Genomic DNA, 26,359 nt, shown 5'->3' on the forward strand with positions numbered 1-26,359 from the left:
ACTCTCCAGCCACCCAGCTCAGAAGGCAGCAGTGCAGAAGTAAGGGTGGAGAGGTATGGTATTGCCACCCTAACTTCTCCGCTGCTGCTGGCAGGGTGCTCCCTTCAGAGCTGGGTGCCTGGCCAGCTGCCACTGCTCTCCGGCCACTCAACTCTGAAGGCAGCGCAGACGTAAGGGTGGCAATACCGCACTCCCCCTACAATAACTTTGCGACCTCCTCCCCACACACATCTCCCTTTTGGGTCGGGACCCCCAGTTTGAGAAAGGCTGATCTACCCCATGAAATCTATCCAGTATAGGGTAAAAACACACAAAAGACCAGATTTCACGGTCCATGACGCGTTTTTCACAGCCGTGAAGTTGGGAGGGCCTTAGCTATAGTTATCTAGACTCCCTCAGCCTCAAAGTGCCGTATTACGAGAAGTGTATCAGATCAAAGCCAGGCAGACACAGCTCCCTATGCAGTCCAACAATAGCAACCCTGAACTGGTCAAGGTTTGCTCCATCACGCAGGATTGTGAGGTAAACACGTATTGTACATCTTTAATAGTCAGCAGAAGCAGCAACAGGAACACAGAAAAGTGAGCTGTGTTTTGTTTACCTAGTCTCTTTTCTAATTTATTCCAGGGTGAAAATCCCTCTTGGAAGTTAATTACAGGATTCTAGTTGGCAATATAAGCCACACTGTATCATGCAAGAGAATGAAATACTGGGTACCTTTTGTATGTAAGGGAGCAGTTTGGAGACTATAGTGTCTGTTATCTTCTCTATAGCCCCAAGAGCAGACACGATGGTGGAGGCATAAAAAGTAAACAGGACCCTCAACTGAGAGACTCCGCCATGATGCACAGAAAAGATCTAGAACGAAGGGGAAATAGTTACTTAGGCATTAGGAAGATCATCAAAAACAAAAATAAAATATTTAAGGTCTCATGTTAAGAGTTCCTGTTACTACAGGATTCTGCTTAATAGCACTTCTGATATTAACAACTTCTGATTAATAGCAACATTTTGCCAGGAACCAATCCTGTCCCATTGACTTTATTGTTTATGGGATTTGGATACTGGCAATGGCATGCCACTGACTGAACTATTTTGGAAGAAAGGCCCTGACTGCAGGCAGGTTTGAAGGGCTGCAGCCAGGGAAGGAAGCACTGGGACGTGCCTTTTCTAGCTTCAACTCTGCAAACATGCCTATGGCTGGTGCTTGGCAAGTCCCAGAGCTCCCTTTCCTGGCTGCAGTCCGGTAAACCTGCTTTGCCACTTATTGGCAACTTCCGAATAACGGCAATTCTTTGTCAGGAACTGAGAAGTTGCTAATAAGTGGAATCCACTGTATTTGCATTTTGCTTATTTTGGCATATTCCAAAAGTTTAAGGAATTGTGACTGCTACATCTATCTAAGATTTTATTACTATTGGTTTTTTTGTTTTGTTTTTTGCCAGTGATTGAAAACTATGATTCTTTCTACCACCCTGAGATCAATGGGTCTAACACCCACAATTTAAACTATTGTTAACATTTCAAAGCACACACTTATAATAGCCATGACACCTATGAAAAGAGGTGCCCAAGCGCAAAAATTATTTGCAAATAGAGTGGCAGGAATCAGGTGGCTTTTTTTAAAAAATATATAAAATAAAAGCATCTCAGCTTTCTCCATAAGAATTACAGTAAAAGTCTTGTGAAGTCACTCTAGCACATCAGTCAATTTCCTGCATTAACCAAGAAACAATTTCCTTTGCCACAGCCTCCTCCAGCTAAAGCTCCTTCTCCCCTTCACCTCCCACTGTATATACAGCACTGCACAGTTCGCTAACTTCATTTTGTCTCTCCCACTTGGGATTTTCCAATTTTGCCTCAAATATTGGCCACCACCAGAAGCAAAACATCAGAGCAGAAGGACCAATGGTCTGATCCATAGAATTTTCAGTATTGTTCCCAATGACAACATTACACTAATTTCTATTAGGTTTTAATATCTCAATAAATCAGAGTGGGCTCAAAGAAAAAAGATTTTCAGACGCTTCTGTGTATTGACTGTGTTTACTGCTACACGAATCAAAATATGCAAAAACAGCACACCATGATGCAAATACATAAGAGGGGAGGTGGAAGAGACACACACAGACCAACAGAACTAGAAGAATTTACCAACCTTTACAGATTTTGTCACCAGACTGCAAATGAAATCCATGAAACCCAGATCTTTGTAGCAGTGTGTAATCAAAGCACCCCTAGCAAGGGGGACTCCTGGTTTCTGTCCATGACAAAAATCAAAGAAAAGGTATATAAAAATATAAATAAACTTAAGAATATTCTAAAGTGAAATCAAACATACACACACACAGACTTCATTCATTTCTCCAAAGCATATTAAATGATCACTGATACTTATTTCAATTTAAATCAGGGTAATGGTTTCCTCTCACTGGACTTCGTTTCTTCCCCTTATAATTTTATAAAATTATATGTACTAATAATAAATATATATTTCCAAGTTGACTGCAAACATACTAATAATAAAAAGCAGATTTTTTTCCTTTATCAAAACAAGGGCTATAATTAATTTTCCCTTAAAGAGAGAGATCAGGAACAACATGTGGACATTGGGGCCCCATTCCTGCAACAGAATCTTGTAGCCAAGACCCACAACCATGGGGCTGCAAATGGGGTGGGAGGGGGCATGTTAATAGATACAATATCAGGACCAGGACCTTACTAAGTACTATTTCTCATACATCCTCTGAACTGTATCTTTTAGCTACTTTACCTTAATTGGATGCAACCAATTCCATTTATGAGTTGGGTCTCCAATTTTTAACAGCTGGATAACTCTCACAAACAATTTAGTCTCATGGTACGGCAAAACACAACCAACCAAACTGTCCTGGTTGTAAAGATGGATATGAAACCTAAGGAAAAAAGCAAACACAATCAGAAATTTCATAGCATGAGGTCCATACATACTACTCTTGCAACACAGATTTAAAATAAAAACATTAAACATAGAATGCTATGCTGAATCAGGCCTGAAGTCCATCTGGTCCTGTAGCATCCAGGATCAGATGCTCAGATGAAGAAGCAAGTGACCCTGCACCCAGCAGTTATGGAATAACCTGCTCACAGGGAAATTATCTTTCTATCCTAATTAGTTAAAGGGAAACAAACGTAGTTTCATTTTCAAAGATTTTAAAGCCAGTGAGGATCATTATGATCATCTAGTTTGAGCTTCAGCATAAGACAGGCCAGAGCAATTCTGCAACCCAATGGATGCGTGTGCAACAGCCATTCATGCTTTAGTGTTATGAAGTATTTTCTACTTTCTATATCCGCAATCATCTTATGTAAATAAGGACAGTAGCATATTACAAAATATCTGGTCCATTTTCTCTCCCACTCTTTTCAGTTCCTTGGAATTCAAAAATATTTAGCACATACCAAAATATTATACTATTAGACTAGACTATATTGCACAGAGTTCACATATTATATTGAAAATACATCAATTTTACATAGCCTCTTTCATTCCGAATGTTATCAAAGAAATGCATCATAACCTCCTGCAAAATGCAGCAGCTGCTGCTGCTCCATCCCAGAAGAGCCAACCACAGAACTGGGAAACTTTGGTGAAGGACAGTCGGACAAACCCATACATAGAATGCCATGGAATCTTCAGTGGTCCCAGAGAGAATACAGACCCTTGTTACGTTCTCCTGTAACAGACCCATATCCTAATTTGCAAGGAACTAAACTTATCTTGCCTAGTAATAATGAACGTTTGAGTTGATTGTGCCAGGATTTGACCTGTAGTTCAAGGAAACTAGGGCCAAATCACACCCAAACTATTCTAAAAAACCCATGTATTTCTCATAAACTTATCTATTGACTTGCATGTGATTTATTTGATTACCTGTGAATTAGCCATTCCAGGCACTTTTGTGCTGGTTTAAGCATGAAGTAAGGAGACAGATGAATCAGGAATGATGAAATATTCTCATCCAGCTGCTCATTTACTGCTTTAGTCTGAACACTGCGCTCCAAGCCCTTTGATGTGAGACTGAACAAAGTAGAATGAAACATCTCAAAGGAAGGATCAATCCCCATCAGCTCTTCGAGGCCAGTACACCCTATGAGAAGTATGTGAAAATGGTTTAAACACAACAGTTCTCTACCTCAAAACATTCTTCTCCTTCCCATCCAAGAATCATCAACATTAGTCTGCAATATTTCATACTGCACTCCTGTACATCACCATCATTGAATGAGTCATGCAAACTAAACTGTTATAGTAAAATGTTTTTCCCCCTCCCATAACTGTAAGGTCATACTGTTACACAAAGTATATTTTGCATACTAGAGATAGATATGACAATCCAAGTAGGCAAGCATAGCTTACTAGAGATCTGGGCAGAGGACTAGAAACCAATAACTCTGTAATTCTAATCCCCGCTCTGACAGTAAAGCTCCATCTGTGAATTTGGACAAATCATACCCTCCCTCTGTCTCAGTTTCTTCATCTGCAAAATCAGTACTTATCACTCTTGCATTTTAGGAGTGTTACAAGGAGCAAAATGCTATAAAAATAGTAAAAAGTATTAAGTGTCTACAGGGCCGGCTCTGGCTTTTTGGCCGCCCCAAGCAAAAAAAAAAACGGGGCAGCCAGAACGGCAAAGCAAAAAAAAAAAAAAAAAAAAAAAAGCGCGGGTGCAGGGGGACCGGCTGGGGGGGCAGGAGAGGGAGGGAGCGGGCGGGAGAGAGAGAGAAGGGGGCGGCCAGGGCTACAGCAGGGGCGCCGCCTCCTGCCGCAAGGGCTCCGCTCCGGTCGGCGGGGAGGGAAGGAAGAGGACTGCCCTCCTGCAGGGCGCTCTGGTTCTCCGCGCCGGCGCCCCCCTACAGGGTGGCCGGAGCGGAACAAGGGGAAAAAAAAAGCGGCCGTGCCGCCCTAGGATTGGGCAGAATGCCGCCTCCAACAATCTGCCGCCCCAAGCACCAGCTTGCTCAGTGCTACTATGTCTACATAGTGTCTACTACCCTGTTTCCCCGAAAGTAAGACATCCCCAGAAAATAAGACCTACTTCCAGTTTTGCCTCGCGCTGTAATATAAGGCATCCCCCCGAAAATAAGACCTCCCCGATAATAAGGCCACCCCGGAATATAAGGCCCCGAAGCTACCGTAAGGCGTCTGACTCCTCTGGACTGTAGCGGCGGGCGCCGCCGCGCAGCTCACTGATTGGCCGCAGCGCAGCCGGAGCTGTTCAGGCAGTGCGAGGAGCCCGCGCCGCCGGCAGGACTAGCTGCCGCCTGCTGCTCGCTCTGCCCTGACGGAGTCTGGCTGACTCATAATTAGACAGTGAGTCGCGCGGGGCAGGAGCAGGGCCGGCTCTACGATTTTTGCCGCCCAAGGCAAAAACAATTTTGGCCGCCCCCCCCCCCCCGCCGTTTTTTAATTATCCCACCCCCGGCTCAACTCCGCCCCTTTCCTGCCTCCTCCCCCCAGCCTCTCAAGCCTAGGAGGGAGGGGGAGACGCGGCGCCCGCGCTGCGGCCACTCGGAGTCTCCTCCTCCCTCCCAGGTTTGAGAGCCTGGGGGGAGACTCCGAGTGGCCGCGGCGCGGGCGCCGCGTCTCCCCCTCCCTCCCAGGCTCTCAAGCCTGGGAGGGAAGGAGGGAGGGGGAGCAGCGGCACGCGAAACAGCTGTTTCGCGCGCCGCAGCTGCTCGGGATCTCCCCCTCCCTCCCAGGTTTGAGGGGGAGACTCCGAGCGGCCGCGGCGCGCGAAACAGCTGTTTCGCGCGCCAGCAGCAGCGGAGGTGAGCTAGGGCGGCCGGGGCACATTTTTAGGGGCGGCATTCTGGCGCCGGCCATGCCGCCCCTAAAAATGTGCCGCCCCAAGCACCAGCTTGTTTTGCTGGTGCCTAGAGCCGGCCCTGGGCAGGAGTCGGGCACATTGTGTGGAATCTGGCCGGCACAGACACACAGGGGTGACTGAGGTGGGGGGATGTCTGGTAAAGGCGGGGGGGAATGTCTGGTGAAGGTGGGAGGGGGGAGAGACTAAATAATCCACTGTCCACTGGCACAGGGGTGGGGGGAGGGGGACTCACTTAAAATGACACAGGGTGGATTTGAGGGGGGGGTCAAAATGGCACAGGAGGATCAGAAGGGGGTACTAAAATGGTAATCCCCCCCTCTGATCCTCCTGTACCATTTTTATTGATTCCCCCCTCTGATCCCCCCTGTGTCATTTTAAGTGATCCTCCTCCCCCCACCCTGATACCCCTGTGCCATTTTGATTCCCCACCTTCTGATCCAGTGTGTCACTTTAGGGGGTGACTGCTTTTCTGCTGAAGGGTCTAAAGTACAAGAAATACTGGTAAACAGTACCGGTATATTTTTACCCCTAGACATGAGCGCAAAAAGAAAGAGCTACTCCATGGAGTACAAGAAAGGAATCGTGGAAGACTCTTGGGGCCAAAATCTTACTGCTTTCTGCAAAGAGAATATGTTGAGTATCCGATTGGTCCGAAAATGGCGAGCAGAGTACGGTAACCTCATTGAACAAGTGGACAGGGGAAATGCTAAAAAGCGCAAGTGTGGATCAGGTCGGCAACCATTATTTTCCGAACTGGAAGACCTGATCTGTGAATGGGTTGTTGACAGGAGAGCAAAGGCTTTAGTTGTGAATAGGGCTCAGATTCAAGAATTTGCCCTTGCAATGGCACCACAGTTTGACATAGCCCCCAAAGACTTCAAAGCATCACAACACTGGCTGGATAATTTCCTTCAGCGAAGTGAACCGTCTTTAAGAAGATCCACAACACTGTTTAGGCTGGAAGATGCTCAAGTTATTAAGCGAGCACTTGCATTCAAGTCCTTTATTGATGATGCTGACTTCTCTAAATACAATCTTTCCAACATGATTGCTATGGATGAAACTGCAGTGTTTATGGGCCAATCATCTCAAACAACAATTGAACAGCGGGGTGTCTCCTCAGTGTACATTCCCTCCACTGCTTACGAAAGTGCACGTGTTACCTGTATTTTGGCAATTCGTCTGGATGGCACTAAAATCCCACCTTTAATCATTTCTAAGGGCAAGAAGGAAAAGATTGAACGTGTTTCGGGCATTTTTATTCTTGAAACTGAAAAAGCCTGGGCCACACAAGCAGTTATAAGGAAGTGGGTCGATTTAATGCTGCCGCTTGTTATGCGAGGGAACCAAAGAGGTCTGCTAGTCTGGGATGCAGCCAGCACTCACCGCGCTAAAGACATGAAGAAATTTCTTCACGAAAGAAAAATAGATCAAATAATGATTCCCGCAGGAATGACGGCCTATCTCCAGACTCTTGATATTGCAATAAACAAGCCATTCAAGGACAATTTGCGCATGGAAATTAATGACTACATTGAAAATAGAATGGAGAGAAATCAGCGTGGAAACTTTGTGAAACCTAAACTGCAAGAGGTTGTGACTTGGGTGAAGAATTCATGGGAGAAAATCACTGACAGTTGCATTGCAAATGCACTACGAGCAGGCTACCTTGACAAGAAGTACTCATTTAAGGACAGTGCTATTGCTAAACATGAGAGATTTGGTCCACTGATTCTGAAAGAAATGGAGTCACAAGAAATTCACCAGGAAATTCAGGGTTTGGATTGTTATGATGATGTTCCAGAAGATTATGACATGACTGTCATTGAATAAATCTTACTTTGTGTTCATACCGGTAAATATCAGTATCAGTAAATGTACCATAGATTGTTGTACATGGAAATAATGGTAGTAACAAGAAATTCTTGATACCGTAGGATTCACAGTTTGTCTGGTTATACTGGTTTGTGATGACAACTACTACCGTACCGTATACAGGTAATAAATTTCCTTTTTTTTTGTTCAACAATAAATGTGTACCGTATTCTTCTTCATGGAAAAATAAGACCTCCCCTGAAAATAAGACCTAGCGCATCTTTGGGAGCAAAAATTAATATAAGACACTATCTTATTTTCAGGGAAACAGGGTATGTACAGCATAATAAAATAAAAAAAACAATTTCATTATTGTAGACAGGCTTGTAAATACTACAAACTAAGTGCAAAGTGACTCTGGGTGCAAGTAAAGCAAGGAAACCAACCAACAGAGGGAGACATGAGAGAACCAAATGTTCAAATACATCAGGGGTTTTCAAACTGGGGGTTGGGACCCCTCAGGGGGTCATGAGGTTATTATGGGGGGAGCAGGGTAGCGAGCTGTCAGCCTCTACCCCAAGCACCACTTTGCATCAAGCATTTATAATGGTTTTAAATATATAAAAAAAGGTGTGTTTTTAATTTATAAGAGGGAGGTCGCACTCTGAGGCTTGCTATGTGAAAGGGGTCACCAGTACAAAAGTTTGAGAACCACTGAAATACATGGATTCCTTTGGTGCTTAAATACAAAGCTAACAGATACCTTAGAAATACCTATGCTACATTAGATATAGCTCAGGGGTAGGCAACCTCTGGCACGCGTGCCAAAGGCGGCATGCAAGCTGATTTTCAGTGGCACTCACACTGCCCGGGGCCTGGCCACCGGTCCGGGGGGCTCTGCATTTTAATTTAATTTTAAATGAAGCTTCTTAAACATTTTAAAAACCTTATTTCCTTTACATACAACAATAGTTTAGTTATATATTATAGACTTATAGAAAGAGACCTTCTAAAAACGTTAAAATGTATTACTGGCACGTGAAACCTTAAATTAGAGTGAATAAATGAAGACTCGGCACACTACTTCTGAAAAGTTGCCGACCCCTGATATAGATTGAGATAAGCTAAAAGGTCATCATCATGTTAAAATGAGGTCAGTTTAATAAACTAGGTTAAAAGTAGTTTCAGGTACTACACTTGCTCCCCAATCTCTCTAGTAACGTATGAGGTTTTACAAACACATTTTTCTATGTTAAGAAGTTTTACTCTCCTACATTCCAGTGGGAAAGACCTACACAACTAGGGAGACTATAAAAGAGAAAGAGGAAACGAACTAAATCCAAGTGCTTTCAAAGGCACAAAACAAAACAAAAAAATAGTTTTTCCTCTAACCACTTTCAGTCATAGTGTTACCCACAACAGCAGAAGATCATAACATTTTCTGATAGAAATGTGGGGTTTAAGCTGATGGTGTCCCTATAGTCGCACTTACCTATTGCAAAGAAGGTGTCTCTGTCAATATTGGCAGCTTCCTTGCAATCAAACAGCAAGGATGCTGCTTCACTTCGAGACAAAAGGCTGGGGTCATTCTGAGGGAGAGCGAGCCGTTTCAGCTGGTGAGCGAGGGATGTCATGTTTTATATTTCGGTGGAAGAAGCCTTAATATTAAAATAAATAAAACAAAACTCACCACACACAAATAAAGCAACAATGGAACAAACTGCATTTGATCTCACAGGAGACTCTTTTTTCTGGTTTTCAGCAAAGCCTGATGAGTTTACCGACAATAAAACACCTGAGCAACTAACTAAAGGCTACAGAGGGTCCTGTGGCACCTTTAAGACTAACAGAAGTATTGGGAGCATAAGCTTTCGTGGGTAAGAACCTCACTTCTTCAGATGCATCTAGTTACACAGCAGCTCAGCCTGGGGGAACCAACGCGTTCAATGGGCACGTGCGGGCACACACGGGTCTACCATGGGGGGTGACGGGGACCAAGTTCTTGTATGTTCACACTACTGCGTTCCCGGTGACCCCCACCCCTACACAGAGCAATTTATCACACGCCCCCCGCGGGCCCAGCGCGCTGTAAGATTTCCCAGAGCACAAGCTCTGCCCAAGCGCCCGGGGCGTTTCCATGCACCAGGGGCCAGACACCCCAGCTCTGCCGCACGGGGGGAAGAGGAGCTGGGGGACGCTGGCTCTGCCCGAGCCTCATGGGGGGGGGGGTCCCCGCACCCAAGCACCCGGGAGCTGGCTCTGCCCGTCTCACGGGGGGGGAGGGGGGAGACCCGGCTTTACAGCAACTGGTCCCTACCGAGCCGCTCCCGCCGCACGCGCCTTGAAATGCAGAGAAGCGAGACGACCTATCCCCGCAGCCACGTGCGTAAAGCGGCTTCACCTCTGACCCGGAACCGGTGGAGCTGAAGGGGGCAACAAAAAAAAAAAAAGCACCGCCTGTTGGGAGACTGAGCATGCGCAACGCAAGTCAAGTGACGAGCTCTGGGCGGGGTTTGGCGCTCGCGAGTGGGCTCGGAGTGCGCGCGACCCGCACAGCAGTCCAGACCGGAGCGTTCGAGCCTCCTGCGTGCAGTGACTGCGCGGGATGGGGCTGGGTTGAGCCGCGCTGACGGGGGTCCGCTGTGTGTAAGCCGGCGTCGGTCCCTGCTCCGCCTTGGCTGTGCGGCGGCGCGCCCCTAGCGACGGGAGGCTTCGCGGCCAGTTCTGTTATTTAGAAGGAACTGTGGACTTGCGGGATATTTTGAAGCAAGCTTCCAGCTCGCGTGCTGGTGCGGGGACCATTGCAGCTGTGAAGCCCCAGGGCCCCAAGACCAGAGAGCAAATAAGAACAACCCATAATGTGTCACTTTCCTCAGCTTCAGAGGGGTAGCCGTGTTAGTTTGGATCTGTAAAAAGCGACAAAGAGTCCTGTGGCACCTTATAGATGTATTGGAACATAAGCTTTCGTGGGTGAATGCCCACTTCGTCAGCTTGTAAGCTGCATGGGAGAGGGACCATTCTTTTGCCCTGTGATTGTACAGCACCTAGCACAGCAGGGGCTTCTAAACCCTACTGAAAATAATTATTAATGTGAAATCTCATTACTTTTAATAGTGGCTCCTGATTTTTGAGTGCTTGGGGTTGGCAATGCTGAAGAAGGACCCCTCTTAATACCAGAGGGCTTCAGAAGGTCCTGTGCTGTGTAATATAATGCCACTGGCCATTTAAAAACCCTTATTTGTTACACTCAAGAATAATGTACTCAAAGCCAAAGTGTTTTGTAATAAAGTGGGAGAAATATGGGGGAAATCAAAATTCAAACAATGGAAATGGTTTCCTTTTTTTAATTTTGAAAGTCTGAGAACATTTTTGTGAAATTATTTTCCTCTACAGTTAAGACAGTGACAAATTTATTGCCCACTAATGCTACCTTAGGCAACAATAACTTGCCATGCTATGTAAATGCAAACAACCAATACAGGTATAACCCCATATCCAGGAAAGATTTATGCACATGCTTAATTTTAATATTGACTTCAGTGGGACTATGCACATGTGTAAAGTCAACCATGTGTGTAAAACTTTATAGGACTCGGGCCACAAAGAGCAACTGAAGGCTGATCTCATTCCTGATACATGGGTGAATTTTCTCTCCATGCATCTGAAGAAGTGGGTTTTTAACCCATGAAAACTTATGCCCAAATAAATCGGTTAGTCTTTAAGGTGCCACCGGACTCCTTGTTTTTCTTGAGAATGTCTATTAATGTCTTTCCTTACACCATCCCTTTCCTCCCCAAGCATTTCACAAACTGTACTGACTTTCAAACTACAGACAGCGAGTCTGTTCATCTGTGCATCTGAAATGCAATCACTTCTGGGGTATTATGCAACAGCTGTTTAAGAGCATACAATGACAATGCACAACAATGGAGGAGAGGAATCTGTGAATACGTATTCTGCTAAAACTGCAGAGGGAATTTAAGTAGGCAGAAAGTAACTCTTCAAGTTAGAATTTGACCAGGATGTCCGAGTTATGTACCCCACTCTGATGAAATTGGTCAGAATCTTTTTAATGAGTTTAATTAAGTACCTAATATCTTATTTTTGTGTTTCTCCTGCAGCAGCACAGTATCTCCAGATCATTTTGGAGCACTAAAACAGTGCTGTCACAGAAGGAAAAGTGCTACCTACTTTAATCATCATCACCGCTGTATTCCCTATACGTCCATGAGATTTCCAAGGCCATTGCTTACTGAATGTGACCCTGAATAGCTTCTGAAATTTGACAGGATCGCAAGGTAATAATGAGCCTCTTTAGGAGATGCTAAAGCAGGGGTGGGCAAAATTTTTGGTCTGAGGGCCACATCGGGGTTTCCCAAACTGTATGGAGGGCCGGGTAGGGAAGGCTGTGCCTCCCCAAACAGCCTGGCCCCCACCCCCTATCTGCCCCTCCCACTTCCCACCCCGATTGCCCCCCTCAGAACTCCCAACCCATCCAACCCCCCCTGCTCCTTGTCCCCTGACCGCCCCCTCCTGGGACCCCACCCCCTATCCAAGCCCCCCTGCTCCTTGTCCCCTGACTGCTCCGACCCCTATCCACAGCTCTGCCTCCTGACAGGCCCCCCTGGGACTCCCACACCTACCCAACCGCCCCTATTCCCCGACCCCTGACCGCCCCACCCCAGAACCTCCACCCCATCCAACTGACCCCTGCTCCCTGTCCCCTGACTGCCCCTAGGGACCTCCTGCCCCTTACCCCCCTCCCCCCCCGCCTCCTTACCATGCCACTCAAAGCAGCAGGACTGGCAGCTGCGCTGCCTGGCCAGAGCCAGCCCCGCCACCGCGCTGCCCGGCAGGAGCTCGCAGCGCCGCCGCCCAGAGCACTGGCGGCATGGTGAGCTATGGCTGTGGGGGGAGGACAGTGGAGGAGGAGCTGGGGGGAGCTCAAGGGCCAGGCAGGACGGTCCCGCGCCATAGTTTGCCCACCTCTGTGCTAAAGGGATTGTAACCTCTTTAATGTCTATCATGTTTCTTCTCAATTTTTGTGGTTACTAAAATATGCAGAAGTTTTTTAGAAAGCAAGAGTGCATGTTAACTGTTGTGCATGTTTGAATTAATTTATGTATCGTTAGTATGATAACTGAATTGTAAGCTGATCCATCTTCTCGAGTAATGGATTGAACAGGTAAATTTCTTGCAAGATAAGGTAAACATCTAGTTGAAGAATATATTTTGTTTTGCCACTGATGGTGCTATGTATAAGCATCTAAAATGTTGGTGATTTTTTTTTGTAGTCTGTTGCGTATAGATTAGCTTTCAATGGCAGATTTATTGTTCTTAGTTGGCACACATCTGTTATCTCCTGGACACTAGTCAAGTAGAAGATGCCACTTGCAGTCACTGAAACAATATATAAATTACAGCAATTAAAGGGAAAGAGGTGAAGAATGTAACTTTACTATATAGTTTAGGTCTTCTATAATATAACATTTCAGGTTTCTAGTTTTTTCTGCCCTCTGTACCCAAAACCATATTTCACCCCACCAGTAATCCAAGCAACCAGTGGTCACGTGTTCACAACATATGGCTCAGCAGCAGATCTCCTATGGTACAGCTGTCCATTCCTAGGGCACAGCTGTTTGAGCTTCTATTTACTACCCAGCCAGCCAGTTGCCAGATATTTCGAAGGGTTAGGATGAACCACAGTTCTTTCCATGAAAGAGAAATAGTGTTCTCTATATCTATAGGTGCTAAATATAAATAATGGTCCTTCTTGTCAGACTGGTTGTTCAAGTCATTACCATTTCTCATTCCTTCAACTGCAGTAGTCTCTGTCTGATTCCTCAGACTTTTCCATAACTGGTCAGAGAGATTGAGCTAGAAGTGCAGCATAGGCGATACTACCTGCTCCAACATATTTCATTCTTGAAGGTCCTATGGGTCATTTTGAATCACTAAGGAGAGAGGAAGGTATCCAGTGCTTGCCCCATTGAAGAGTTACAACAGTCTGACCATGTCCCCGTCTCTGCCCAGTCAGTCCCAGGCTCCTTGTCCCAGTAGGTCTGGCTCTCTACTTTTGAATCAGGCAGCTTCCTGATTAATGTTTGGGTCTAGAAGGGGTGTCATTAAGAACACAGAGGAGAGAAATTCTTTACCCAAATTTTAGGTGCTTGGATTCACCACAGCCTGCAGGAGCCCAGAGCTGCAATTGTAGTGAAAGTCCAGTTCAGCCCTGGGCTGGAAACCGCTCAATGCAAACAGAATTTAGAGGGAATTTAGACGTGAAGCTCCAGCAAGTCTCTACTGAGCATATGCAAACTGTCATCCCCTCTCTCCCCTCCCCCCGCAAGACTCATAACTTGGCCAAATTTAGACTGGTTTTCACAGAGGCAGCAAAAGGCACATCCCTGATACAAAGGCCACCCCTGGCCAAATTTCATGTCCCTGCTCCAAAGAAAGGAACTCTAGAGCTTTTCAAAGAGAAGCTTACTAGATTTTTTTTAACATGGGCAAAACAGCATATCTTTCGCTAGCCTCATTCTTGGAAACGACTAAACTATTTTAGCTGAAATTTTCTGGAAAAAAAATTGAAACTGAGGGAGACACCCAGCATGTAAAATTTCAGCCCATGTGCTTAAAGTTTAGCAAAGTCATAAGCAACTGAAAACAGGGCTTTTTAATGGTAAATGTTGGGCAACTTTCATAATAGGTGGTGCTACCTTAATCAACGTGTTCATCGAATTTCAAGCAATGTGCTGTGGGGAAAGCAGTAGTTACAGATACCCTCTCTAGATTAATTTGCTGAAACAATCTTTCCAAAATATTGGCTAATATCTTCAGCTTTGCCTGAGTAATGTGTAAACATGTTGGTAGATAAACTTCATGGAATAAACCAGCTATTCTTCAAGCATGTCCCCACCATGCTCTGGAAAAATGGGCAGCTTGTCAGCAAGGTGATAGGGGATGAAGAAATTTAGTCACTCGATATTTCAAAACATGGAACAAGAAGCTGAAGCTGTTTGTCCTAGCTCTGTCCTATCACGGAGAGCAGAACAAATACAAATTAAGGTGTCAGTCCTGCAACCTTTGTTTACACGAGTAGTCCCACTGAATGTGAGTGTCAATAAGGATTATCCATGTGAGTAAGGGTTGCAGATTCAGATTTCAAGGCCAAAATTTTCATTAATGACTGGATTCTGTGTGCCCCAAATTTTGGGTGCTCAGCTTGACTCCTAAAATGAGTCTCATGTTCTGAAAGTATAGAGCACCCACCCTGTGAAAATCAAGCCCCTTTAAGATGTCTCAGATTGCACACCCATAATCACTAGTTACTTTTGAATATTTTTGCCTACAATTTTAATTTTTTAGGTATCATCCACAGTGCAAATTTAACAGATTAATCATAAATATAGTAACCCAATTTACTATGTAGTACATAAACTAATATAAAAGTATATTTTATTTACTAAGTCCTATTTGTGCAATTTCCCCCCACGCTTTAGTAATTTTTAGATATTAGCAGTAAGACATCTAAGAACATAGAAACAACGTCTATATTCTGTGATAGATCATATCCAATATATAGATTCCCTCCTGTATTCCAGGAGATATTATGATCCCTTTTCCACTGCTCACACATTTGCTCACTTTTGAAAAGACTATTTAAACAAAAAAACAAAACAAAAAAACATGGGAAGGCCAACAGAAGACTACGTTTAAAGTTAATACCTTTTTTAGGATTAAAATTCTTCTGAGAGCTGTGGTATTAATTCCCACTGTGAGATTTGCATTCATGAATAATCTATACCTGGCCTTAACCCATGCTTTATTCATGTAAACTTTAAACAAATCTACTCAGTGCTACTTCCAAAATGCTTTACAAATTTTAGCCCTTACAACATTTCTTGATGGGAGCAAAAATGACCCCTTTACTTCAGTGATAAAGAGACCATGGTATGATCGTAATTCCCCATCTCAGTTCAGAAATGAGTTCTGCAGTTTGCTCACATATATGTGAAGAGCCTGAAAGCCCCAGGGATTGGCTTACAATTGTCATGTTAGGTATCAGACCTTGGGTCAAGCCATAGGAACTATTGTCCATCTGGACATTAAAATCACATAAAACAAAGAGTCTGATCAGCAAAAAGCCTCAGGCAGCTCAGATATGAAATCTGAGGAGACCTGCATATCACTGCTATTCCAAATGTAATCCTATGTCATGTCCCACAGATAAGAGACCAGATTCATGATTGGTGTAACCTCACTGAAGTCAGTGCATTTACACTCAGTATGAATTTGATCCAAAGTGAACAAACCACTTCCTACAGCTGACATTATATACAAATAATATATTCTCCCCAATAAAGCCAATAAAGGACCAGGTGACTCATGCAGACAGGGCTTGGTTTTTCAAGCAAAGTCAAGAGCCTCCTGCATGAATGGATTATAGTTGGGGATAGTGAACTTATTAGCTACCACACTTGCACTGGACAGCATGAAGGGCAATATGAGGTGTCAGCTGGTGCCCACTGCTCCTGAGATGGGAACATGAATAAGACTAGTGGGATTGATAATTACTGGACAGACAACCACCTCCTGACTCATCTTCCCTTGCTTATCAAAAGAGATATTGGAGAACTCGAGCCCTGAGAAATTTTATCCCCCGCGTCACAGCAGGATTGCTTAGTTCTCTTCACTGACTATTAAAAGGATACAGCTGAGTGTCCAAGTAAAGTTCTCCAAGGCAGAATGTAAGAGCAGCATCTTTGGACAACAGCATCTTGTACTACATACATGTTCCAAAGAGAAAATAAAACCTCATGCCTCCAAATGCTTGAGAATGATTCAAATTCAACCCTCTGTAACTCAGTTGACTTTGGTGGCATTTACCCAAGGTGAATTTGACCCATGAACTGATCCTCACAACATCACCCCTGTCGAATATGTTAGAAGTAGTCATATCCATTTTGGATTTACAAGGCAAGTTATCTTCTCATTTACTTCAGTGGGGTTGCATTGGTGTATCTGAGAGAATTTGGATCAGAGATGTCACAGCTTGGCTAAGGTCACTGAGGGATTCAGTATAAGAGCTGGGTTTAGAACACAGCAGTGTCTAATTTCCAGCATCTCCCCCCCACACCCACTTCTAACCTCTAGATCACACTGCAATAATTCCAAGTCCAGCCCTCTGGTACTTATCATCATAGTTAGTTATTATCTGGGAATTCTGTTTTAGTCAGTGTTTGTTGCCAATTTATTCTAGGTACAGCAAAGTTTATGGAATTGTTCATGTCCTCGTTACCCGATACACATGCCTTTTCTCTTTGTTCAGCAATACCCAAACCATTGCTAAACAATATAGCACATCTTTGAAACTATTCTGGTTAAATCAGGTACAGCCCATAATATAGCTCATAGATGGATTTTTTTAGCTGCTGACATTCCTGAAATCCATGTTCTATGGGCCTATTACAGGTTTTAGCATTGCACTAGAACTATAATTTCTTCCTTACTTAATATCTATGTGAGATGGGACTAAGCCAGCATGATACAGGAACACAGCCAAAGTTCTGAAAACACATGTCTGTTCTTCTGAAAGTTTGTAATAGGCTATTCTATACCCCTACTCCTGCCCCATGCATTCTCATCACTGAATCATTTTTAAAATCCTGGATCTGTCTGACCATTTTTTCCAATCTTATGCCAGCACTATTTGTAGTTTCCCACCTGTCATCATGTGTATTACATTGTAACGTCTGTCTAGTGCTGCTGCAGTTGTAGTACTTTAACAGACTAGGTATGCTGTGTATAAATTACTATATACATTTCCCAGCTTTTCCTTTGGTATTATAGTTCCAATATGCACAAAGACCCTTTGACTATCACTTCACTAATTCACATCACTATTATGAGATACCTCTATAGTCACCGAGGTAGGACCCATGGAAACAAGGAGGCAGTTTCCTAGTGGAGCTAGGGATGCAGGTGTCATGGCCTCTCTTGGGTGGAATTTTAGAAGGGAGCAGAGAGAAATTTAAGAGCCGAGAGTGCCTGTGATTCATGAAAGTAGCAATATTTGTTTAATCTAGGTTCTAAATTGGCAACAGGTCCAGTCACTATTAAGGGGTCTGTCCTGCATTATATTAAATCTTTCAACATTCACAGTGCAGTTTGTTTACTATTATTATTATTTATTATTATTATTATGTATTGGAGTAGTGCATAGGCAAGTTACAAACATACAGTGAAAGAAAGTCTCTGCCCCACATTTCTCACAATCTAAATGGACATGACAAATAGTGGGAGAATAGAAACATAATTTACCCTATTTTACAGATTGAGGAATGGAGGCACAGAGAGAGCACTTATTTCCATGGAAGCAGTTAGGCCAGTACCGAGCTCTTTTGAAAATCTCACTCTACCTGCTCAATGTCACATAGTCTCAAGCAGAGCCAGATTTCCTGAGTCCCAGTCCAGAGCCTTAACCACACAATCTTCCTTCCTCTCTGTCAAAACAGTTGGCAAAACTTGATGATGGCAGTCTCATCAGCATCTTCTCTGTACTCATAAAGCTGCCATGCTTGGTAGTATTTGTATATTCTATAAATGTTTCCTGCTGCATTTCATCCATGGTTGTGTTTCAGTGGCAGAAGAAGTTATTCCTATATATAGATTGTGAAACACTTTGGGATCCTTTGACAAGGTCAGTTGTTATGAAACCAGACATGTCTTTCAATACTCTATATTTCTTTTTTTTTTTTTTACTTTGAAACATGTTTTAAGTATTATAACTCTTTTTAATAAGAATAGTATCATTCATATATATCCCTGTTGTGTTGATAAATTACCTACTCTTCCTTCAAATATCATTTTCTTGACTTCAAAAGTTTTTCTATTAGACTCTTTATAATCATGCTCTGTTTATTTTTCACTTTTTAAAGACACACCGTCCCTGGTTATAATAATACTTGGCATTTACATAGCTAATAACACCTTAGCTCATTAAAACTGATTTCAGAAATCAAAAAGGGCCAGACTCTGCAGTGAGCTCTGTAAAAGAGAGCCCCTGGGCCTGTGTACGCATACAGAAGTGTCCACCTGAATGGAGGTCAGTGCAGGATCTGGGCCTTATTTTTCAGAATATATGCTCTTTTTAATACTATTTTGCTCAACTAAGACAATGAAACCAATTTAACACGTATTTACTGTTGTGTATTGTACTTCACCTCTTGGTTCTTCTGCACTAGCAAAATGGGGTGGCGTTTGGGGTCACAAAAATGAGGGTATGTCTACACTAGAAATGCTACAGCTGCTGCTGTGCCGCTGTAGTGTAGACACTTATTACGGTGACAGAAGGGGTTCTTCTGTCGCTGTAGTAAATCCTCCTCTCCAAGAGGTGGTAGCAAGATCAATGGAAGAATTCTTCCGTCGAGACAGCAGTGTCTACACTGGGGCTCAGGTCAGCTTAATTACATCATATCAGTACATGAAATTTTTCACAATATTGCACAATATAGTTAAGCAGACCTAACTTTGTAGTATAGATCAGCCCTGAAGGAGAGAGCCTAAATATTCCATAAAACTTTGTTCCCTTATTTATTTTTAAATTAAAATTACATATATAATATGCAACTTCTTTCTACTTATATTTGCTTTTGTCAGCCCCTCACCATTTTTAACAGAATCCAGAATTTTGGCCTAAGCTACGTTGACAATGTCTGCTTTAAATTCATGTAAAATAATCTTAAATTTTGTAATTTAAACTTAAAAAAAAAAAAAAAAATTTAGAGCTAATATATGTCACAAGTGAAAGGCTACTGGAAACCACACCTATAATCAATGTTGAAAATAAAATGGCTTTTTGTTTTTGGTCACTGGTTCAGGCTTATATTGGCAGTTAACCCAAGACTTGGGGTCACTTTAACTTTGAGGATTTCTTCTCTTACTCTTTTGTGAGTGAAATGTGAAGCCAGTGGAATTAGCACTTAAGATTTCAACACACGTCATGGATTCTCCCTCTCTCTAGGATTTTTGGCATTTCCAAAGTTTTCTGTGGAATTGAGATTTTCAATTATTTTTTAAAAAAGCAGTTTCCAGCCCTTCTGATTGCAAAGCTGTCTTTCCTTATGTGACTCATTGCGGGCCTGTCTTACCAAGTCTGCAAATTCATCTCCATTTCACTGCAAAAGGAATGAGAATAGGGGAAAACTCACAAAAATGCCACTACATTTGTCAGAGAGAGTCATCATCGCCTTTCCTTTTGCCTCCATAGAAGCCCCTACACATAAACAGGTATGTCTACACTTAGGGCAGCATGTAGAGTAGAAACACTGGACACCCAGCTAGCATAGATGTAAATAGCAATGTGGACGGTAAGGCACAGCTTAGGTGAGTAGAACAGAGTGCCTTACATACCTAAACCTTAGGGTATATACCCTGCTCATCTCTCCACATGCTCAAGCAGTGCCTCCCTCCTATTTTTAGCAGTGTATGCTGCTGGACCTACTCCTGCCCCCGCCAGTGAAAGGCTCCGGCAGCGGGGAAAGGCTCTGGCTGGGGGAAGAAAGCAGGGAAAGGCTCCAGCAGCTCCCAGAGCCTTTTCCCTTTACCTCCCCCTTGCTAGTCTTTCACTGCCATGTGTAGCTACACACCTGTGCCTGTGCTTGTTGTGTAGTACTCTACACATCACCACAAGTGTAGACAAGGCATACGTGGCTCCCTAGGTTTAGTGGTGGCCTGGCATGGAGAGACTCAATCTCTGTAGCAGCATCTTCTGGAAAAGCATAGAGGAAATACATGGGAATGAATGATAACCCTGTCAGCACTTATTCCCAAGGGTTTTCTATTTGGGAGTTAGTACCCAGACATGAAGATGGGGGATCCAGGGCATAGTGTTGAAGTGCTAGCCCTCTATGAAATTGCCCTTTTTCCTTGAGATGATAGTTCATGGGATTGGAAAGCCCAGGTTTTTGTTAGAGAGAAATAAGCCCTGCCCCTGGCTAGAGGATTCCTTCAAAACTCAAGTGCAAATTTAGAGGATCTTTTGTCTTCCTGTAGGATTTGTCTGAAACAGCTCTGACAGATGTGAAGTGCTCCATTCACAATCTGGGGTGTTGACTCTGAAACATAATGAGGGTGATTTAAATGTCAACACTATTAACTGTTTCACTGCTGATTGATTTAGTAGAAATGTGTAATTAATTTCTTTCTCTATATATTTTGGTTAATTTGAAAGAATGATCCATAGGAATAAGGTTACAAGGTTTACTGTTTTTAAAATTCTAACAAAAGTATACAATAGGAGAGGATTCTGGGGGTGAGACGATGAGAAAAAGATGAAGTGAATTGAAAGGCCTAGTGAACACTGGAAGTTTTTTGGGGGATGTTGTTGATGGGGGAATGAGAAATCTCAGTGAGGTTGAAGAGGATTTTTAAAATGAGCTAAGTGAAATATGATGTCCATTTCATTTAAAATGATACAGTGAGCCAGTTTGTTTAAAGCTGGTGCAGGGAGGTGAAAATTGCTTCTATCTCAGCAAGAACAGCCCTTTGACTGTGGGGAGGTGTGACATACTGGGTTCAATCCAGACCAGGGAGGAGCTGTCAGCCCTGCCCTGCAACCTTGGGTGCTTTACAATGTCTTGCTGCAGTAGCTCCCTGGGGCGCTCTCAAACAGCCTTCCAGCATGCAAGCTACACCCTGACTGCCTGTGTGTAACTGCAACATGCCAGCCACACTTGGGTTATCCTCTGGCTTTTATGAGCCTGGCTTACCTCTGCAGGGTGACCCAAACACACTCTCAGTTCCAGATTTCCCCCCAAAATGTACGACTTATATGGCCCAGCTCTCTCCTGGACAGTCCACATATATTAAGTCCATTATTTCTTTATGGAAATAATATACACCAGTTTATTACTTTAAATAGCATTACCCAGTGTGACGTTCCCCTGGTGTTATCTGGACCGATGATCTTCTAGGTCACTCCAATCCTCGACTCTGGGAGCCAGCCTTACCCTGCTCTGCTGTGAGAACCCCCACTCCTGGGCTGTTCACGCACAGCCTCTAGCATGTAAACTGCTTGGATTGTGCAACCAAATGACACTAGCCAATATCTCCGGTCCCAGACACAACCCTAGGAACCTCTGTCTTGCAGTGTCCAGTTATGCCCGCTGGACGCTGCAAGCTTATATGAGTTCGTCAGTTTAACAAAGAAATTGATATGCACCAGGCTTATTATCCCAAGGGGAGTCTCTGACACACTTCAAACCAAACGCACTGCTTTAGGCAGGAGTGGCGCCAGGGTTTTTGCCACCCTAGGCAGCAGCGCTCCTCCTCTGAGCATTCGGCAGCGGGGGGTCCTTCCGCTCCGCGTCTTCGGGGCACTTCGGCGGCGGGTCCCGGAGTGAGTGAAGGACCCGCCACCGAAGACCCGGAGCGGAAGGACACCCCGCCGCCGAATTTCCGCCGAGGGTGGCAAAATGCCGCCCCCCAAATCCTGCTGCCCTAGGGTCGCCTAGTGGAAGCACCTGCCCTGGCTTCAGGTAGAATAAACAAACAAATTTATTAACTACAAAAGGTAGATTTTAAGTGATTATAAGTCAAAGCACAAGAAGTCAGATTTGGTCAAATGAAATAAAAGCAAAATGCATTCTAAGCTGATCTTAACACTTTCAGTGCCCTTACAAACGTAGATGCTTCTCATCACAAGCTGTCTGGTTGCCCTTCAGCCAGGCTCTCCCCTTTGAGTGCTTCAGTTGCTTGGGGGTGGTGTCTGTAGATGGAGGTGGAAGAGAGAGGCTTTACATTTTACTTACTTATTTGGAATATGTTTTTTTCCTGTACCCCATTGGAGCAAGGGAGGTGGCAGTCACATTCTACCATTTCAGCATCTTCCTGGGAGAGGATTAAGGTTGGAGGGGGAGGGCCTGTCTTCTTGCTAGGCCCCGACAGTTTACTGCTACATTCTCCATCTCTGACCTCCCTGACACACATCTCATTTAATCCAATTTGTCCAAAACACCACTCTGAAAATCATCATCTCCTCACATTATGGCTAAAGTATGTCACTTTCACTTTAAGTCTGTCTACTGGCTTTAAGTCCTTTTCCACATCACATTCAAATTCCTCATCCTCCCTCTCAAGGTTCATTGAAACTGAGCCTGCCTGTAGCTGGGTTCTTGTTTCCTGTTCCACACGTCTTTCTCTCTGGCTCCACTTGCTTCAATGCTCACTTTTGGTCTGACTGTTCCCTCACTGACACCAGCTTTATGGCTGTGTGACTCCCCCAGCTTTAATGGAGCCACTGCTGATCTACCCCAGCACAAGTTAAAAGCACAGTCAAGCTTATCATCTCCCACTCATGACCCCACCTTCTTTCATGCCACTTCATTTGCCAGCCACAGCTTCCCTTGTCTCATGATACACTGAGAGGGCTCCCTCGTCTCCATCAATTCTGCCTCAAAACTCACATTTTTGGCTAACATTCTACTACTAACTTCTCAGGTGCTCCCCATTACCATCTGCACAATTTAAAAAAAAATAAATGAAAGTTTTGTAACATAATATGATGATTTTCTCTATTAAAAATCAAGAAATCTGTGTGCAATACAAAATAAACATCAAATGCTGCCCCCAAGAGCTCTTTCTCCTTCACTATTGATACCCCGCCCAACCTCCCATTGATGTTGGCTTTACTCTGTGCTAGCTGAATATTAGACTGTAAGTTCCTTGGGATAATAACCTTGTCTTTTTGCTTGCATCTGGCACTATCTATACCATGGGTTCTCAAACTGGGTGTCAGGACCCCTCAGGGGGTCATGAGGTTATTACATGGGGGGGTCACGAGCTATCAACCTCCACCCCAAATCCCGCTTTGCCTGCAGCATTTATAATGGTGTTAAATATATAAAAAAGTGTTTTTAATTTATAAGGGGGGGTTGCACTCAGAGGCTTGCTATGTGAAAGGGGTCACCAGTAAAAAAGTTTGAGAGCCACTGATATATACATTAAATAATAATAGTTCATTTTACATTACATCATTACATTACATCCTTCCTACGCCAGTGTTAGATCTCAGGGTGGAAACTAGTTGTGACACCCTAGCACTCCAATATTCACCACTGTCATGTAATTAGGAAATGTTTTGTACAAAGTATGCCTTGTGAGGTATCCTTCTAAAAGTCTTGATCGGCTAGACATTAATATCTTGTTGGATGTGCTATCATCGTATGTGAACTTATGAAGTTTGGCTATGTATGTGTCACTGAAACATGTTGTGAGGTTGTAAACACCCACAAGCAGCCTTTCAGGTAGAACAGTAAAAAGGCCAAACAATGTTAATGGCTCATTGAGGAAATGCATACAAGCACAAGGATTACCCCAGGAACTGTGTACAATAGAAACCTCTCAGAGATAGCACTACACAATGGGAACGGTTTGACCCAGGTCACAGCAAAACTGCTTTCCAGCAAGTGGGAAGAAGATATAAAAGGGGAGAAATGATATCATGATGGGACCTCACTCTCCCTACAACAACACACCTGGAAACATCTGAGGAATAAAGACTGAATTGGGGGAAGCCTGGGACTCCAAGCTAAAGGGATTTCTAGCCTGTGTATGAAAACCTGGGAAACCCAAGCTGCAAAGCCAAGGCAGCTTGTACCTTAAGAATCTGCCAGCCTGTTTATTACTCAGGTAGGATATGAATTAGCAAATTCTCACGCTATCTAGTATTTTAAGCTCAGTTTGCGGTTTTGTTTATTCACTAGGTAATCTGCTTTGATCTGTTTGCTATCACTTATAATTACTTAAAATCTATCCTTTTGTAGTTAATAAACTTATTTTATGTTTTAATCCAAAACAGTGTGCATTTGACTAAGGTGTCTAGGGAAAATCTCAGCTTGGTTACCACAAGTGTGTATGGTCCTCTTCACATTGAGGGAGTGGCAGACCGGGTGTTAAACCAGGGCAGGATGGTACTGCTCTGGGGTCCTAGGCTGGGAGGCTGGTGGTTAGAGAGCCTGCATGTGACTGCAGCTGGGTGTGTTCCTACCTGTGTGAATGCTGGTGGAAGTGCAAGCTTTGAGGGCTTTGCAACTTGTCACGGCAACACAATGTGAGAGGGAGCTCAGGCTGATGGGTCAGAGGGCTCAGTGATACCCCAGTTCCAGGTGGCACCCCAGGGAGAACCCGTCACACTAGTCTCTTCCATTCTTCTCTGTCATTTCCTGCTGCTTCCATCTGCTCTATATTGTTGAGATTGACTGACTGTTCTGCCCTCCCCGCTAAGGGTTCTTTGTTAGGTTTCTCTTGGGCCACCCTCATTTCCTCACACCAGTTGGTTCCCACTTGACAGCTTCATGTGGGAGTCTGTATGTTGGCATCCAGAGTACATGCCCCAAATACGTTCTTTCACTGATGCCTAGAATTTCAAGTCTATAATTAATTGTCCATCTCCCTCATGATCTGCAAGATGTTTAAAACATTGTTCTCGTGTTCCAGTAACTAACTTTAAAGTGTTTTCTTGCTGCCAGCATCAAACTTTTCAGGGTTCTGTCTTCCAGGCTTTCACAAGGAGCCTTCATGCAGCATGAGGGATCAGTGGTGGTCTCTGCTAAGCAGACATTTTTACCAGAATGGTAGCCTGGTTCCGTTTCTATAACCAGGAAGGGGTTTTTTTGTGCATGCTTTTTTTTTTTTTTTTAATGGGGCTAAGTGGTTAGTTGTGTGCCCAACCCTCCCCATTTTATCTGGCCTACACTACATACTACCCATATATTTCTGACCACAAAAATTAATCCTGGACCTAAAACATCCAATTCACTACTATTCTGCTCCTAGGCCTCTCTTTAACAGATGCTCCCATTCATGCCAAATTATTACATGATTCAATGCAGAAGACAAAGTGGGATGATTTGAACCTAAGTCTCCAAAAGTTAAAGCCTATTGTACTAAACTAATGCACCACCCAGCCCATCTTGCAGTCTTTCATTACACAGACATAATGGCTAAATGTACCTCTGTGGGGTAAAACCCACAGGAAGGGGGAACACAACAAGATGAAACTTGTGGAATCTGTCAGGCATGCTCCCTTCAGGGGGTAAAGTACTTAAAGCCTTGTGTAGGAGTCATAAGTCATTGCCTTGAAACCCCACATATCCTGGGGGAACTCATCTCAGCTTTCTAAAGCATGGGCTTTCTGTGATTAGAACCAACCCCTCCAGGTGCTGTTGCCATAGGTACCTGCACCCTGCCTCACAGCCATGGAGACAGGGTGGGTTTTTTGCCTGTCTGGCCCTCCGACCTGCGGTCCCCGCCGTGTGGCGTTTGTTTGGAGGGCTTCTGCAAATTCAGATAAGGCATGGGCACTGGTGTGTTGGTTCCACTCTCTGCCTTCAACTGTACTGTGAGCACATTCCATTCTTTCCATCTCTTCCATATCAAGCAGCCAGGGGAATCATGATCCAATGTAACCCTCTTTTTATTAATGAGAAATTGTTTTTAAGATTGTTGTTCAGCACCCTGAGTGCCTTTGCAGAGGGTGCTTTATAAATGATGATGGATGATTGTTACAAAGATTAAAAAGACAAGGATATGGTAATTCTACTTTTTCAGTTACATCAAACACAAAACAGTTGCCTTCTGTCATTAGATATAAAATATAATTCCCAGATCCA

At 43.9% G+C, this 26,359-nt stretch overlaps 1 protein-coding gene across 1 annotated transcript in view; it reads right to left on the reverse strand.

The window, feature by feature from the left end:
• HEATR1 (HEAT repeat containing 1) overlaps positions 1–9,326 on the reverse strand; it is a 58,842-nt gene extending 49,516 nt beyond the window's left edge. Inside the window, exons 1-5 of the mRNA XM_065400985.1 lie at positions 9,178–9,326; positions 3,914–4,130; positions 2,774–2,915; positions 2,159–2,260; positions 718–858 (exon numbers count right to left, since the gene is read on the reverse strand). Of these exons, the coding sequence (XP_065257057.1) occupies positions 718–858; positions 2,159–2,260; positions 2,774–2,915; positions 3,914–4,130; positions 9,178–9,319 (744 nt within the window). The 5' untranslated portion in view covers positions 9,320–9,326. The remainder of the gene's footprint in view (positions 1–717; positions 859–2,158; positions 2,261–2,773; positions 2,916–3,913; positions 4,131–9,177) is intronic.
• Positions 9,327–26,359: the final 17,033 nt, after the last annotated feature.

This window comes from Emys orbicularis, chromosome 3, assembly GCF_028017835.1.
Source record: "Emys orbicularis isolate rEmyOrb1 chromosome 3, rEmyOrb1.hap1, whole genome shotgun sequence".
NCBI classification, from domain to species: domain Eukaryota; kingdom Metazoa; phylum Chordata; order Testudines; family Emydidae; genus Emys; species Emys orbicularis.